The 13,864-nt window shown below is 43.0% G+C and overlaps 1 protein-coding gene across 1 annotated transcript; it reads left to right on the top strand.

The window, feature by feature from the left end:
- The first annotated feature begins 1,447 nt into the window (after window positions 1–1,447).
- Window positions 1,448–3,500, top strand: TOB1 (transducer of ERBB2, 1). The gene has a single exon (XM_009279672.1). The coding sequence runs from the start codon at window positions 1,690–1,692 to the stop codon at window positions 2,668–2,670; it is 981 nt and encodes a 326-aa protein (XP_009277947.1). The 5' UTR covers window positions 1,448–1,689; the 3' UTR covers window positions 2,671–3,500.
- Window positions 3,501–13,864: the final 10,364 nt, after the last annotated feature.

Genomic DNA, 13,864 nt, shown 5'->3' with positions numbered 1-13,864 from the left:
TTTAAATGCCCCTTGTAACCACCCAATCAGCTTTTCTGTACTGATTGTGTCCCTTTTGTAAATATCTTCTGTTTGCCCTTGATCTTTTCCTTATCCCCACCCAGTGCTGATCCAGCAAACGTTTAAAGGTCGCCTTATCGTACAAGCTTTCAAACTATTCCCATACCATGTTGGGGAGAACACGAGTGGCTTGGAAATAGGGTTCCGGACTTTAAAAGGAGATTATTTGGAGCAAGAAATAAAAAAAGCCTTGTATTCATACTGTTAAAGGATTTTGATATTGACTTTGATTTCTCTAATCTTTAGTGACAGCTGCACTAAATTTTGGTCCTAGTGATGCAGTGCAGAAAAGCACACTGTTAATTGAAATTCTCGTTGGGCATTTAACTTGAGCCAAGAAATACATATTTTGTTTCATTGGAACTTTTTGAACAAAGGTGTCTCCTGTGGATGAGTACCTTTATGCTAAGGTACTGCAGAATTTTCGTTCGCAGTACGTGTGCTAATCCTTGATTCTCGTCCCTTCTTTAATTTTAGATAGCTAATTTCTCTTTTGTCCTTTGTGAAGGAGTGGCAACCATATTTTATATTAAATATAAAATGGAGTCACGGAGAAGGAGAAAAGCAACCATTTTTGAGGCTATCAAAAGCCCTGTTGGCTCTATAACTTTTTGAAATCTGGGCTATAGACAATGCAATATATGAAGTTAGTATATATTAATCTATTACATCTGATAATATAGAATAGTTTGTAGAAGGGGAAATGTGAATTAAATAGTTTGTAGAAGGGGAAAAATTTGTGAATTAATTTATTGTAATAATTTCACGGTCATTGCCACCCTTATGACAGAAGAAACATGCATCTATTCTATATGCATTGACTGCATTATCATTTTAGCTATTCTGAGGAAGAATTGTTGTATATGTGCAGCGGACATTTTCTCTTCAGTTAGCATAATTTTGCCAGCGCACAGTTTATGCGGATGACTTGCTTGGACTTAAAATAAATGTTGCGTAATTTTAGTTATTTGCGTGAAATCTTCTACAGCAGCTGTTAACATTTTTATAATTCTGTAGCTTACAGTGCAACCAATATGTTTGCAAACTTTGAAATGATAAATGACCCTTGGACTAAGACCTTTCAAGCTAAACTAATAGTCTGGTGCTAAATTTTGCAGCTGAGTACTATAAATCATCCAAATACGGGTTGGTAATTAAACCCTTGACAGGCCTGGCAGTTCTGTGATGTCTTAAAAATTATCCTTGCTGCTTTGTGAACAACTAAATGGCAAGCTCATGTGATTTTGAAATGCCCCACGCTGTATATGTAAACACATGCCTAGTGCATCTTCTGCAGTATTGTTTGTAAGTCATACTGAATGTAGCTGACATCCTCACCGTCCGCAGGCATGAACGTAAATAGTTTGATGCACGTTTTTTGACGTATAAAGTAACCTAGTATATGCAGAAAATGAAGGTAAAAGAATAGGCCTTGGAGCTTGATCTTACGCTTTCCTTATTTGGATGTGTTTGCTTTTGTTTTTTCTTAAAGGAACAAGAGCACTCAAGGTGAAGGATAATAATCAACTAGAATCAGCACTTTGAATGAAATTTTGTTTCCCTGTGGCATCTTGAACACTTTCTTCTTCGGGTTTTGAAACAGACTTATAACTTTGTGGCATAGCAGCTATGCAGCTTGAAATCCAAGTAGCACTCAATTTTATTATTTCGTATTTGTACAATAAGCTTCCCAGACGACGTGTCAACATTTTTGGTGAAGAGCTTGAAAGACTTCTTAAGAAGAAGTATGAAGGGCACTGGTATCCAGAAAAGCCATACAAAGGATCAGGGTTTAGATGTATACATATAGGGGAGAAAGTGGACCCGGTCATAGAACAAGCATCCAAAGAGAGTGGTTTGGACATTGATGATGTTCGTGGCAACTTGCCTCAGGATCTTAGTGTTTGGATTGACCCATTTGAGGTTTCGTACCAAATCGGTGAAAAGGGACCAGTGAAAGTGCTTTATGTGGATGATAATGAAAATGGATGTGAGTTGGATAAGGAAATCAAGAACAGCTTTAACCCAGAGGCCCAGGTGTTCATGCCAATTAGTGACCCAGCATCTTCAGTGTCTAGTTCTCCTTCTCCTCCCTTTGGTCACTCTGCTGCTGTGAGCCCAACTTTCATGCCCCGCTCCACTCAGCCTTTAACCTTCACCACTGCCACATTTGCTGCCACCAAGTTTGGCTCGACCAAAATGAAGAATAGCGGCCGTAGCAACAAGGTCGCCCGCACCTCTCCCACCAACCTTGGCTTGAATGTCAATGACCTGTTGAAGCAGAAAGCCCTTTCCTCCTCCATGCACTCTCTCTACGGGCTTGGCTTAGGCAGTCAGCAGCAGCAGCAACAACAACAGCAGAAGACTTCTGCCCTTTCTCCTAACGCAAAGGAGTTCATTTTCCCCAACATGCAGGGTCAAGGTAGTACCAGTAGCATCTTTCCTGGTGACAGCCCCCTTAACCTCAGTCCTCTCCAGTACAGTAATGCCTTTGATATGTTTGCAGCCTATGGAGGTCTAAATGAGAAGTCTTTTGTGGATGGCTTGAATTTTAGTTTAAACAACATGCAGTATTCTAACCAGCAATTCCAGCCAGTTATGGCTAACTAAAAATAAAACGAAAGTGAAATACAAGTAAATACTATTGTACAAGTTAAAATGCACGTACCCAAGGGTGTATCTTTTTTTCCACCTCTTGAGATTTTTTTTAAGGCTTGTAGTATGAATACATTCAAGCTTGGTTAGATAAATACAACATGCATCATTTTTTCATTTGCCAACCAAGCACAAAATTATTTTATACTGACTGTACATTACAAAAATATACTCTCAAAATATGGCCTCTTGCAGTATTTAAGATATAGCAAGGACGTGGCTAATTTTTTTCGCGTGTGTATATATATGTACGCAAACATACATGTATATACATATTAAAAAAATTGGCACTAATAGGTGGGTTTATTGGTCTTTTTCTAATTGTATAATTTAATTTAGTACAAAGTTTGTAAAATATCAGAGTATATATATTGTTTCTACAACATGGTATTGCATTTATATCTTTTTACTACAGTGATCTGTGACAGCTGCAGCAGCTTCATGTTGTATTTTTTTTACTGAAATTGTAAGATATCCATCTTAAAGACATCAATTCTAAAAAAAAAAAAAATAAAAATTTCTGTACAGATTATTCCTTAGTGGTGGAATTAAAATGTACGAAATATTTGCTTTTTTCAAAAGAAACACAAATTGTATTTTCTGTTAAAAGTTTAAAGATTTTTGCTATATATTACGGAAGAAAATGTAATCGTAAATATTAATTTTGTACCTACATTGTGCAATACTTGAAAAAAGGTATAAAAGTATTTTGAGTCAGTGTCTTACATGTTAAGAGGGACTGAAATAGTTTATATTAAGTTTGTATTAAAATTCTTTAAAATTAATTGGCTGGCTTTTTGAGTTTTGAGTCAGTGTCTTACATGTTAAGAGGGACTGAAATAGTTTATATTAATTAAAATTCTTTAAAATTAATTGGCTGGTGTTGTCTGTGTTTTTTTTTTTCTTTTTGAGATCAGCGCTGCGTTTGTTGTGGTCTGTGTTTTTACTTTTCTGCTGAAGATCAGAGCGCTGCGTTTATTGTGTTGTCAGTGCTAATGATGCAAAAAAGTCTGACTCAGTGCATCACAAAGGAGCGATGGAAAGGGTTGCTGTATTGATGCACCACAATAATGGGTTGCTTTACCTAAAATACTCCTGACAAAGCACATAGCCTGATTAAGGACTTGCCTGCAATTATTTGAGCAAACTTTCGCTTGTTTCCATAACTGCAGCTCACTGAAGTCAGAAGGTAATTTTATTTATTTTTTTCCCTTGAGAGTTCAGACCGTGAGCTCTGTGAACGTGGAGTCACTGTGCGATGCGATGTGCCTAGAAGAGGCTCAGGTGATCCAATGACATTCGCTTTCCGTGTCGTCAGCACGGATTTGGACTGTGCTCTCGGGAGGTCCTAGAGCAATGCATCAGCGTGCTGTGTCTGCGTTGGGGATTAATAGTGCAGAAACCAGACTGAATAAAAGTGCTAATTTACAGTTTACTAAACTCATTGTAAACTTACATTTTATATGCTCTATTAAAAAGAGAAATGTAATGCAACGTGACATTCTAAGGTTTTTATTTTAGTGGCTTTTACCAATTCTAACTTAATAGATTCTCAAAACGTGAATGTGAGTGGGAGGGGAAAGAATTCGGAGGCTGACGAAACAACTCCGCTTTTCCAGGGCTATTTTGAAGTTGGATCCCTTACTCTTTCCCGTCTGTTCGGCAAATAGTGTTCCTTGCTAAGGGACGTTGTCGAGGGAAAGAGAAACTTACTTCTAGCGAACATCAACTTACTTTCCATGGCAGTTCCAGTCGTACAAAGAGAAGATACGTGCTAGGTGGATAGTCCTTTGGCTCATGATGATGAATGCTGAGCTACAGAAGGAGTACAGGATTAAAATTATCTGAACTTCAGTATTCTGAAACTGGATTTTGAGACTGAAGATCAGTCTTTTCCTGCTTCATGCACTTGATTTTACAAAAGGGGTGAATTCCGCGCACGCCCCCGGTTTGGTGTGAGCAGAGTTTTGGTGGAAATAGCCTAGTGCTGTAGGGAAGAGGGTGGTTTTCAACACCGGTGTGAGATCTTTGCTTTGGACAGAGGCTGTGGAGAAATGGACGGGGTGGAGAGGCGAGGCTGACCATGGCACCGATTTCTGACGCCGTGACAACCAATTCAAAAGCAGTAACGGAGCGAATGTTTTCTTAGGCATTCATCGGTCTGTATTTAACTGGCTCCTTTTTATTGAATTCGCCATCTGGTTTATCTCTCCGCTAACGGCACATCAGTGGACAGAACCGTACTTAAAAGTGCATCATTTGGTAGCTAATTTTAAGTGGATGATTTTGCTTTAAAAAGGAATTAGAAAAAAATGAGAAAAACAAATACTGGATCCATTACTGAAAAATGGAGAATGTTAGCTCTGTGTATTATTTCTATTTGAATGCCTAGACTTTAAGGCTTACTACAATTTTAGTATTTACAGTACAATAATGATACCTAAACTACCTAGAACGCTGAGCAACTTTAACGGTGGAGACTATTGTACGTGTTCTATAATATTTCTATTACTGTGGTTTAAACTGAGACCATTTGTCTTAAAGGTCACCGAGCTTATCCTCTTCCCATGCTGATTTGTTCACTTCCACTGTAACCAACTCCACGTATGAAGGGCAGTGGTCTGCAGCGAGGAAGTATCTCTGGAAACAAGGTTGTTTTTTGCAGCACCTTTTAATATAAAGATTTTAATAAGCGGGGTTTGTTTATGGTGCCTTGCAAGGATCTGTAGAGAGAGCTTCCAGTGTTCTCAAAGAATGCAAATGCGAAGATTGTTAATGTTTTCTCTTACTCCCTATAGAAATTAAAGGCGTGTGCTTTCTGTTCAGTCTGCTTCACCCATTTATTTATCTTTTGCTGAAGTTTGGTGCCGAATTTGTTAAACATTCACATTGCAACATTCTGTTCTAAGTGAGTGCCCAGTCAATCTCCGGTTTAATTTGCACGCACCCAGCATGCTGCTCTTGAGCCGTGCTCTCAGGTAAGTGCATTTGCTTTGAGAGAAAGGACCTAAAAAGGAGCGAAGGGGGAAAAGGAAGCATTTGCTCAGTTGTGCAAGTTCTTTTGTATTTTCTCTTGTGAACATGCAATTTACTTCCTTAAAATTGGCGGTGTAAGTTAAACCTCGGAAGATGTCTTTAATTTAGAGCGAAGAAAAGGGTAAAACCCTAAGCATGCGTCCCCCTCAATGCTGCTTAGTGCATCCTGTCTCTTCACTCCAAGTCCCCACCCAGGCACAAGTTAAAAGCACTTCCATCTGCAAGGCTCGCTCAATTCAGCACAGGTCGGTAGCTTTTGAGAATTGTAATCTGAGATCTGTGAAACCGAGCTCAGAGGCATCTTGGCATGGCAGGGTAGAGAGGATTCAGTGGGCAGCTACGATCTGTGCTGCATTTGTTTTGTGGGTAGACCACAGACCTTACTCTTGATCAGAAGTCTAGTAACGGTCACCAAAATGAAGTTGATCTGATTATTTCCGCAAAGGAGAGCCGGCTCACAGGTGGAGTTTACAATGCGTAGTGCTTCATTACTGCGGCGTGCTCTCAAAGGTCCCTGCTGCGGATGGGAATCCAGAGGGCACAGGCTGGCCTGGCACTGGAGTCTCGGTGAGTACAAGTTTTTGTAGTTCTCTTGACTTCAACTAACCTATCATAATTTATACAAATTGAGGACTGGGTGTAAGCCACAGAAAGATCCATCCCTCCTCTTCACCATGCAAAATTAGAAAGCTATTAAACATCGCTTGTACGATCCCTTGCTGCAGACAACCATGGCAGATGACTGCCCAGCTACAGCACGGCCGCGTGCCCAGCTGTCTGCACCCTGTGCTCCCACCGTATTGCAGCGTGCGAAAGCCTGTTAGTAGCAAACAGCCCAGCTGCATTTCTGAAATATCAAGTAACCAAACAACTAGTTGTTAAATCAGCTCTTTGGACCGGCATGGGATCAAACCAGAGTTCATTTACTGATCTGACGCCCCAGACTGTTCTATTAACGTTTCGGGAATAAATGCCTCAGAGTTTGTGTTGGTAGTTTTGGAGCAGATGAAGCAAACCGGCGGTTCAGCACTCTTTTTTATATCATCAGCAAGTTGATTTAAATTGAGTGTACAGAGTTGGCTGCATTCCTCTCATGAGCTGCATAAAAAGTTTGCTAAATCGAAGTGCCAGAGCTGTAAAATCCTGCTGAAGGGATTGTTTCCAAAGATCAGCGAGAGGAACGGTTAAACTGTTACCGTGGCGGTGCGCGTATGACTTTTGTCCTCCTGGCTTTATTTTAGTGATGGTAGTAAGGAGTTTTGCCTTACAGAAGGGAAAAAGCATTAAGACTCAGGAACATAAACCGCATTCCCTTTGGCACTACGAGTTCTCTACCTCATAGACAAAATATGATCAGTGTGTGGAACGAATAGCAGGTGTAAAATATTTTTAGAAAAACCTTGGCGTACAGTGCAGACATCCCTCAACCCCCATCCTTTATTCTGTCAACTTTGGTTTCTTAAAAACAATCTGTAGTATTGACGGCTGCAGTTTTGGTGGAACTTGCTGCAGTTTTCATTTGGTAATTTAGCACTTCAGAGGCCTGAAATGGGAGATCCTCTCCTCCTCCGAGAGCTGAGACACCATTATGTTTAAACAGTCTGTCAGCTCCGTGCCCTCATGGAGCTCATTGCGCTGCATTCCCTTTTCCCCTTAGCTTCAAGATTAGCCATAGCATAAAACAAAAGAGGACTCTGGGAATGTAGCGCCTTAATTATTGTTTAGTGCCCCTGCAAGCTTCCTTGAGAAGGTTATATCAACACGACTGCATAATGCAATTAAAAACACATCTGGAAACCCACCTTTTTTCCTTGGCAGAAGATACTCATTCCCTGCTACACCCATAACCCCTTCCATTGTCTTCGCTGCCTCTCCCACAGCATCCTCGGAAGGACCAGCTTGTGCGTTGCTCCCTTTGTCCGCTGCCTCTCGCTACTTGCTCTGCTGCACCAGGTTTTCATGCCGCTCTTCTCCTCACCCAGGCTCCACTTCTCTCTGACCTCCTCTCTTAAGTTGCTCGATGCCAGGAGCTGCTGTGCCATGGGAGACCTCGGCACGCAAGGCTCTAGCCACCGAAAGGTACCCTCTCCCTCCGCCCCTTGTAGGCGAAGGCTTACCTGACTTCACTTCATCTCTAAAGGCATAGCGTAAAGAACTGCTGAATGTCAGAATACAGTTAAGGATTGTGTTAGATGCTCTCAGTCTCACAAAACTGAGTGAATTTGCTGCTTGGGCAGCCTCATCCAGTAACGCAACAGCCTGGGAGTTTTCAGTCACGCTGATGGAAACAGGAGGTGGCAGGTTAGTGAAGAACATGGTATAACAGATGACAACTCAGGCACCCCGTGTTCCAGATCTGACCCTGGGCTACTGCCTGCCCTTTTCTGTGTTGGTTTCCTCCTCTGTCTCCACTGAAATTCACCGTTAGCAAGTGTCAGACGTTAGCTGGCTATCGCTGTCTTTTTGCTGTCAATAAGGAACTTCATCCAATTTCTGTATGGCACAGGAACATCTTCTGAGGTTGACCTACCGTTCCCTCTTTTTATTGCCTTTAGTCTCTGTGGCTTTTGAGAGTCTCCTCCGTTGTACAGTTCACTTAATGTGTATTAGATGACGTTTACATTTTGAAATAAGGCATGCATATAAAAGCGAAGCACTTGATTCTCATTGTCCATGGTATATAGAGTCTGATTCATCCACCATCGGAGCAGAAGGCCTCCGGAGCAGTGAGATCTCACATACTGACTATTGTGATTCTGTAAAAGAATTTCTGTGGGTGTTTCTTTAGATATGGAAGTATATATTCCTCCAGTACAACTCATGTGAAAATTTTACACCAGCCTACTCACTGAAGTCGCTACTGGTCAAATTTAGACTTGCATGCAGATTTTACAAACTAAAACAAATTCCCCTTTGATTTTCATTAGACCATAAGGTTAAGCGTCCCATGTGCCAGCACAGAGACAGGGCTGCTGGGTTCTGCACCGGCTGTGCTATGAACTGTCTGCCCAGTCTTCAACAGACTGCTTCAGCCTTGTCAAGAGTAGTTTCGGTATTTTTAAGCCCATACTTGAGCCTTTAACTCCCTGCTGAGTCTCAGATGTTGTAGATAACAGCAACGTATTTTTGAAGCCAACGGGTTCTCGGTCTGTCTGCGTCTCTCGGGGTTAGTCAGGTATGTGCAGCACCTCCGTTTGGCAGGTTAGTGGGAAGAGTGCAGAAGTCCTGAATACCGTTGAAAATGTTAACACCTGGGGCAGTTACCTACTTTGCAGATATTTGTGAATCTCGTCTTACATTAACTGCTTTGAGCCATAGATCGTATTTTACTTGAGAACAATTGATACTTCATTTTTAAGTAACGCGTAACGATGCTCTCCATTTGTGCCTTCTAGACTGTTAGTGCTGTCCTTAAAGACTCATTTCAGTATTGCCAAACCAAATCACTCGAGAAATTGTGATTCAAGTCTCCAAGAATATTTTAGAAATTACGAGGTAATCGTAAATAATAATCAACCTCGCACCATATTAATTTATCTTCTGGGTATAGACTTAAATAGATTTCAGAATGTTCTAGCTTTTCCCTACAAGTCCACCAAGAACTTAATTTTTAGGTGAAAATTTAGATCCTTAGGAAATCACAGGTTCCCTGGGAGGACTGGCACTTCGCAGGAAACCAAATATCTAAGGGATAGTGATGAACTCATAAGCGTTGGCAATTAATCACAGCTGCTTAATGGAATCAGATTTCTAAGTGATACAGAAGGACTGAGACCTACCACCACCCTCCTGTCTGTGCGGTTTGCATCACAGACTTGACAGTCTGGTGGCAACAACTGCAGGCAACCGATGCAAGTTAACTTGTACGAACTGATAAAGGACAGAAACACTCAGTAAGAGACCAACCTCTGCATCTCTGACCTCTCACTCCTGACCTTCAAGGAAGGTCTCCAAAACTGCCTCAAAAGACAATCTGAGTACTAAAATTCCCGACTCTAGGATATAAAAATCACACAAATATTGATTGCATATTACATTATAATTTTTGCTACCACCAGCCATCCCTAGGCAATAATTATTCCTGTCTCTCTCGCCCTCTCTTTGTGCCATAAATGACATTATCAGCTGTCCTCTGGCTAGTATCCTCTCTTTGATGAACAGGAACCAATCATCCTTTCTCTCAAATTGCCTAATTCATTAATATAATGAAGTTTAACTCAGAACAATTATTCCCAACCTGTATTTAGCTCTAAGGTTATTGCTTCTATTTCAGACCTAAGGAAGCCTTATGCACCTGAAAGCATGTCTGTTTTTTCCAAGCAGACCAGCTGCCCTAATAAAGGGTGTCCCCTCTCCCTGCCCTTGCCTCCCTTACACCTCGCACTGTCCTACTACAACACATCTACTGCACCACCATGCTTGTTCCTGCTCAGCTGAGTCTACAAACGAAGGCATAGCCTTGATGAGCTGCTACGGGAGGTACTCTACAAGCCCAATGAACAGGAGGGAAGCGTGAGCATCACGTGGTGGAGCTGCTCGGTCTATAAGCCATCCGTCCCACCTCGCCTGAGATTGCCTTGCTGTCCCCGAGCGTGCCACGTGGCAGTGGCTGGTGGGAGGTAGGCGAAGCTGCTGGTGACACCGGAGACCTGTGAGCAAGGCTGACTTGATGGTCACCTCAGTCGATGGCACGCATTTGGGGGTGATGAACTTTCAGAGGTCAGTAAAGTTGTCTTTCGTTTTTTCTTGGTGTCTCTGTGGTTTTAAGAATTTGGTATTTGGAGCAGCTTACCTGCCCAAAATCAGATACCAGGAGATTGGTTAAATTTAGGGTCTGGATCTCATGTTTATGAATCGGTCCTCTTTTCAATGTTCTGCTGTACAAACTCCCTCTTACCTTGTTTATTCTTTTAAATTCCTAGGTTCCCCCCTCCTGATTTTTCTCCCTGTTTTCCTTCAAAGTCTTCCTTTAGAGTTGCTTTTCTTAGTTTCTTTCCCAAACCAAGCCATTCTATCCCATTCTGCTTGCCTGAGGTCTGTGCCTCACCATGTATAATTTGCAGTGTATTATCTGACGGAGACTGTAATCTCTTCAGGGCAGGGCTGTGTCCCTCTCCGGACTCACAGTTGCCTGTTTTACTCTACGGGGTTGAATAAGAAGGACAGAAATAGAAGAGCATACAGACACTCCCAAATGAACTGTGCATTTTGTGATCTATGTTCAAGAAACAAATGCAGGAACAATTGTTATTAGTAACATGGTTTATGCTGTACTACTGGAGGCTTGACAAGAAGTAGATGCTTTAGGCAAAGAAGCTTCCTTTACAAAACATTTGTGGAACACATTTATCTAAAAATACACGTACTTATGGTAGAGAACGATGTTCCTCTGCTGATCTATAGTTAATTGTCAATGGCAGCACGGGACTCTTAAATCTTGTAAACAATCCTGGTGTAGTAATATAATATACTTTATCCCTTTCCTTCTCTCCAGCATCCCAAAGCCTTTCCCAGGCTGATTTCCGTGGCCTCTGCTGCTGCTGTTGAAACAGTCCTGCTCTCTTGGCCCTACCACCATGCCCACCGAGGCTCAGAAAAGGAGGATGGATGGGGAGGAGGATGACCCTGTTCACCTACAACAGAGGTGACTGTGGGGAGGGAAACTGGAACTATGCAGGACAGATTTTTGCCTTTAACAATCACTGAAACTTTTCCTCTCTACATACGTGCTGTGGGCAATGTGCGGCTAATAATGCATTTTAAAATACATTTTGGTCTGAGATCTCCAGTGAGTTTGGCTTTTTGATGCCTGCACAAATGGACTCCACGTACTTAAATGTCTGCCTGACGACATTAGAAAATGAGCGATATGTAAGCAGAGATGGGGATCATCTGTGAGACTGACTTTGAGATGACTCTCTCCAAAAGTCAGAACGTTTAGAGCTAGGATTTTGACTTTGCTTATTTTCCGGAGAGATCTGAGGCCACCCAGCCTGACCCTGCTGCCGGGGGCATTGCTGCAGGGCGGCAACTGGCCTCTTCCCTCTCCTGACATTTACATTTGCTCTAACAAAAGGCTCATTCTGGCTGGGAGTGCTGCGGCCAGGTCTCGCGTTGTCCGCTTCCCAGTTGCGTTTTGGGAAGAGCTAGCTGTGCTTGAGTGCCCGGCTTTGAGTCACTTCTGTGGGGCACTGTCATCTTGGATATTTTGGCCTTTTGTCATATATAAAAAGATAACTATATTGTTTGCAAGCAGTTAGTCATCTGCTAGCCAGAATGGGGTTGTTTTCCTTAAGGATGTTTAGGATCACATAACTCTTACAGGCAGAGAGGAAAATGTCCGTAGACGTTGGGATTAGTCATATAACTGCTGCAGTTATCTTCATCCAGAGCCTTTTCTTTCACTCCCCGTTAGAGCTCCTGAACTTGAGGGCTGTATTCGATCTCCAGCCTTTCCCGTAATGACATTTATCTGGGCAGGCTGAATGACAAAGGGGAGCCCAGGCTGTATAACCTCTAGCCAGTTATTTCTTTACTTGGTTGTTTTTTTCCATAATCACTTGATAAATCATGCCGTGGAGAGCTGGGAATGAAAGGGTATGACCTGCTCACCGTGCTCGCCTGCTCCTGGCTTCCAGCAGCGGTTCCGATTTCTCTGGGCCTCCGTTCTCCATCAGCACGAGGTATAACCCCAGTTCTGTGCCTTGCAGAGGTGCTGTGAGGTTTCCTTCTCACTTGAGAGCTCTGGGTGACCCTGGGGTACAATACCGCTGATGTCGTAAAGCACCTCCCAGTCATCAACAGACTTTTATCCTTAGAAAAGCCCCGTGTGGTATCGCTGTCCCCGTCCTCGAGGTGGGGACAGGTCAGAGGAGAGATGGAGGAGCCGCCCAGCCATCCCCTGCGGAGCTGAGGAGGAGGTGAGCCGTGGACTTTGGCACCACGAAGGTTGGCCTTATTCTCCTGTGAAATGCACCATCCTTCCCACATCACGGGAAAAGAGAAAGTATTATTTACTTTCCATCCATTCAGTATCCTCTACGTGACCAGGATGTACTTAAACTGGGGACAGTTTAACAACTATGGGGATGTTTTCAAGGGAGCTGATGTTGAGAGGGACTAAACGGCAGCGACTGTCGCTTAATGTAGGCAGGGGCACAAATCCTTTTTGCTGGAGACGACCCGGGCTGCGCAGTGCCCACAGTGAAGGTGTTAATCGGTGTGCAACGCTCAATGGTGTCCTAGCAGTACGGGGACAAGCCAGCTGAGACAAAAAGAAGGAAAATTGGAAATTGGTCACTATTACTTGTAACTCTTTGAAGTCGTCTTAGAAGCAGACCCCAAAGGCCCACCAAAACCCAATGGATTTATCCTGATGGTCCCTCTGCGGTGCAGTCAGCCCAGGGTGAGGGATCTGTGCCGGGCACTTTGCTGCTGTCAGAGTGGTTTGCCTTCACAGAGGTCAGGTACTGGGAGGCCACTGGCAGAGCAAATGCCTTGGCTGTGCGTGTTGTCGTAGTGAACTGGAAGAACCTGAAGGACTGGTGAAACAGGGACCCTGCAGCCAGCTCCTGCCAGGATTCACTTGGGGATTCTTCTTTCCTCCGTCCTTCCAGAAATGAAGTAACATTTGCTGGGAGGAGCCTTTCAACACGGCAGTTAGCCCACGAGGCTGGGTTGAGGCATGGCTGGGTCTAGGATGCACTAAAAATACATGTGACAAATGTAAACATCGACTTTTGCTGGGGTGGGAGCGTGTCTGCCGAGAAGCGCCGGCGCGGTGAGCGGGGCGGTCGGCAGCGCTGGGTGCTGTGGGTGGCAGAGCAGCGGGGAGGGAACGCTTTCTTCCTCTGGGTTGTTTTTGTTTTAGAGCAATTATTTAAAACTGTAACAGCTTCACACATTAAAATTGCAGCTTCTCCGTCATCGTGTCGTGGTAACCACGTTTCAACAGGTAGGGCAAGAAACTGGGAGGGGGGAAATAAGGAACTGAAGAAAGAGGAAGGACCTATCGAAGGGGAAATGCCTCCACCTCCTCCCTCCTCTGCTGGGCTTTTTTCTTTGTTTGGTTTTCTTTTTTATTTTAAGACATAAAAGCGAACATAAAAATTAG

This window comes from Aptenodytes forsteri, unplaced genomic scaffold (assembly GCF_000699145.1).
Source record: "Aptenodytes forsteri isolate BGI_AS27 unplaced genomic scaffold, ASM69914v1 Scaffold563, whole genome shotgun sequence".
NCBI classification, from domain to species: domain Eukaryota; kingdom Metazoa; phylum Chordata; class Aves; order Sphenisciformes; family Spheniscidae; genus Aptenodytes; species Aptenodytes forsteri.
This window is presented reverse-complemented; position numbering and strand designations above follow the sequence as displayed.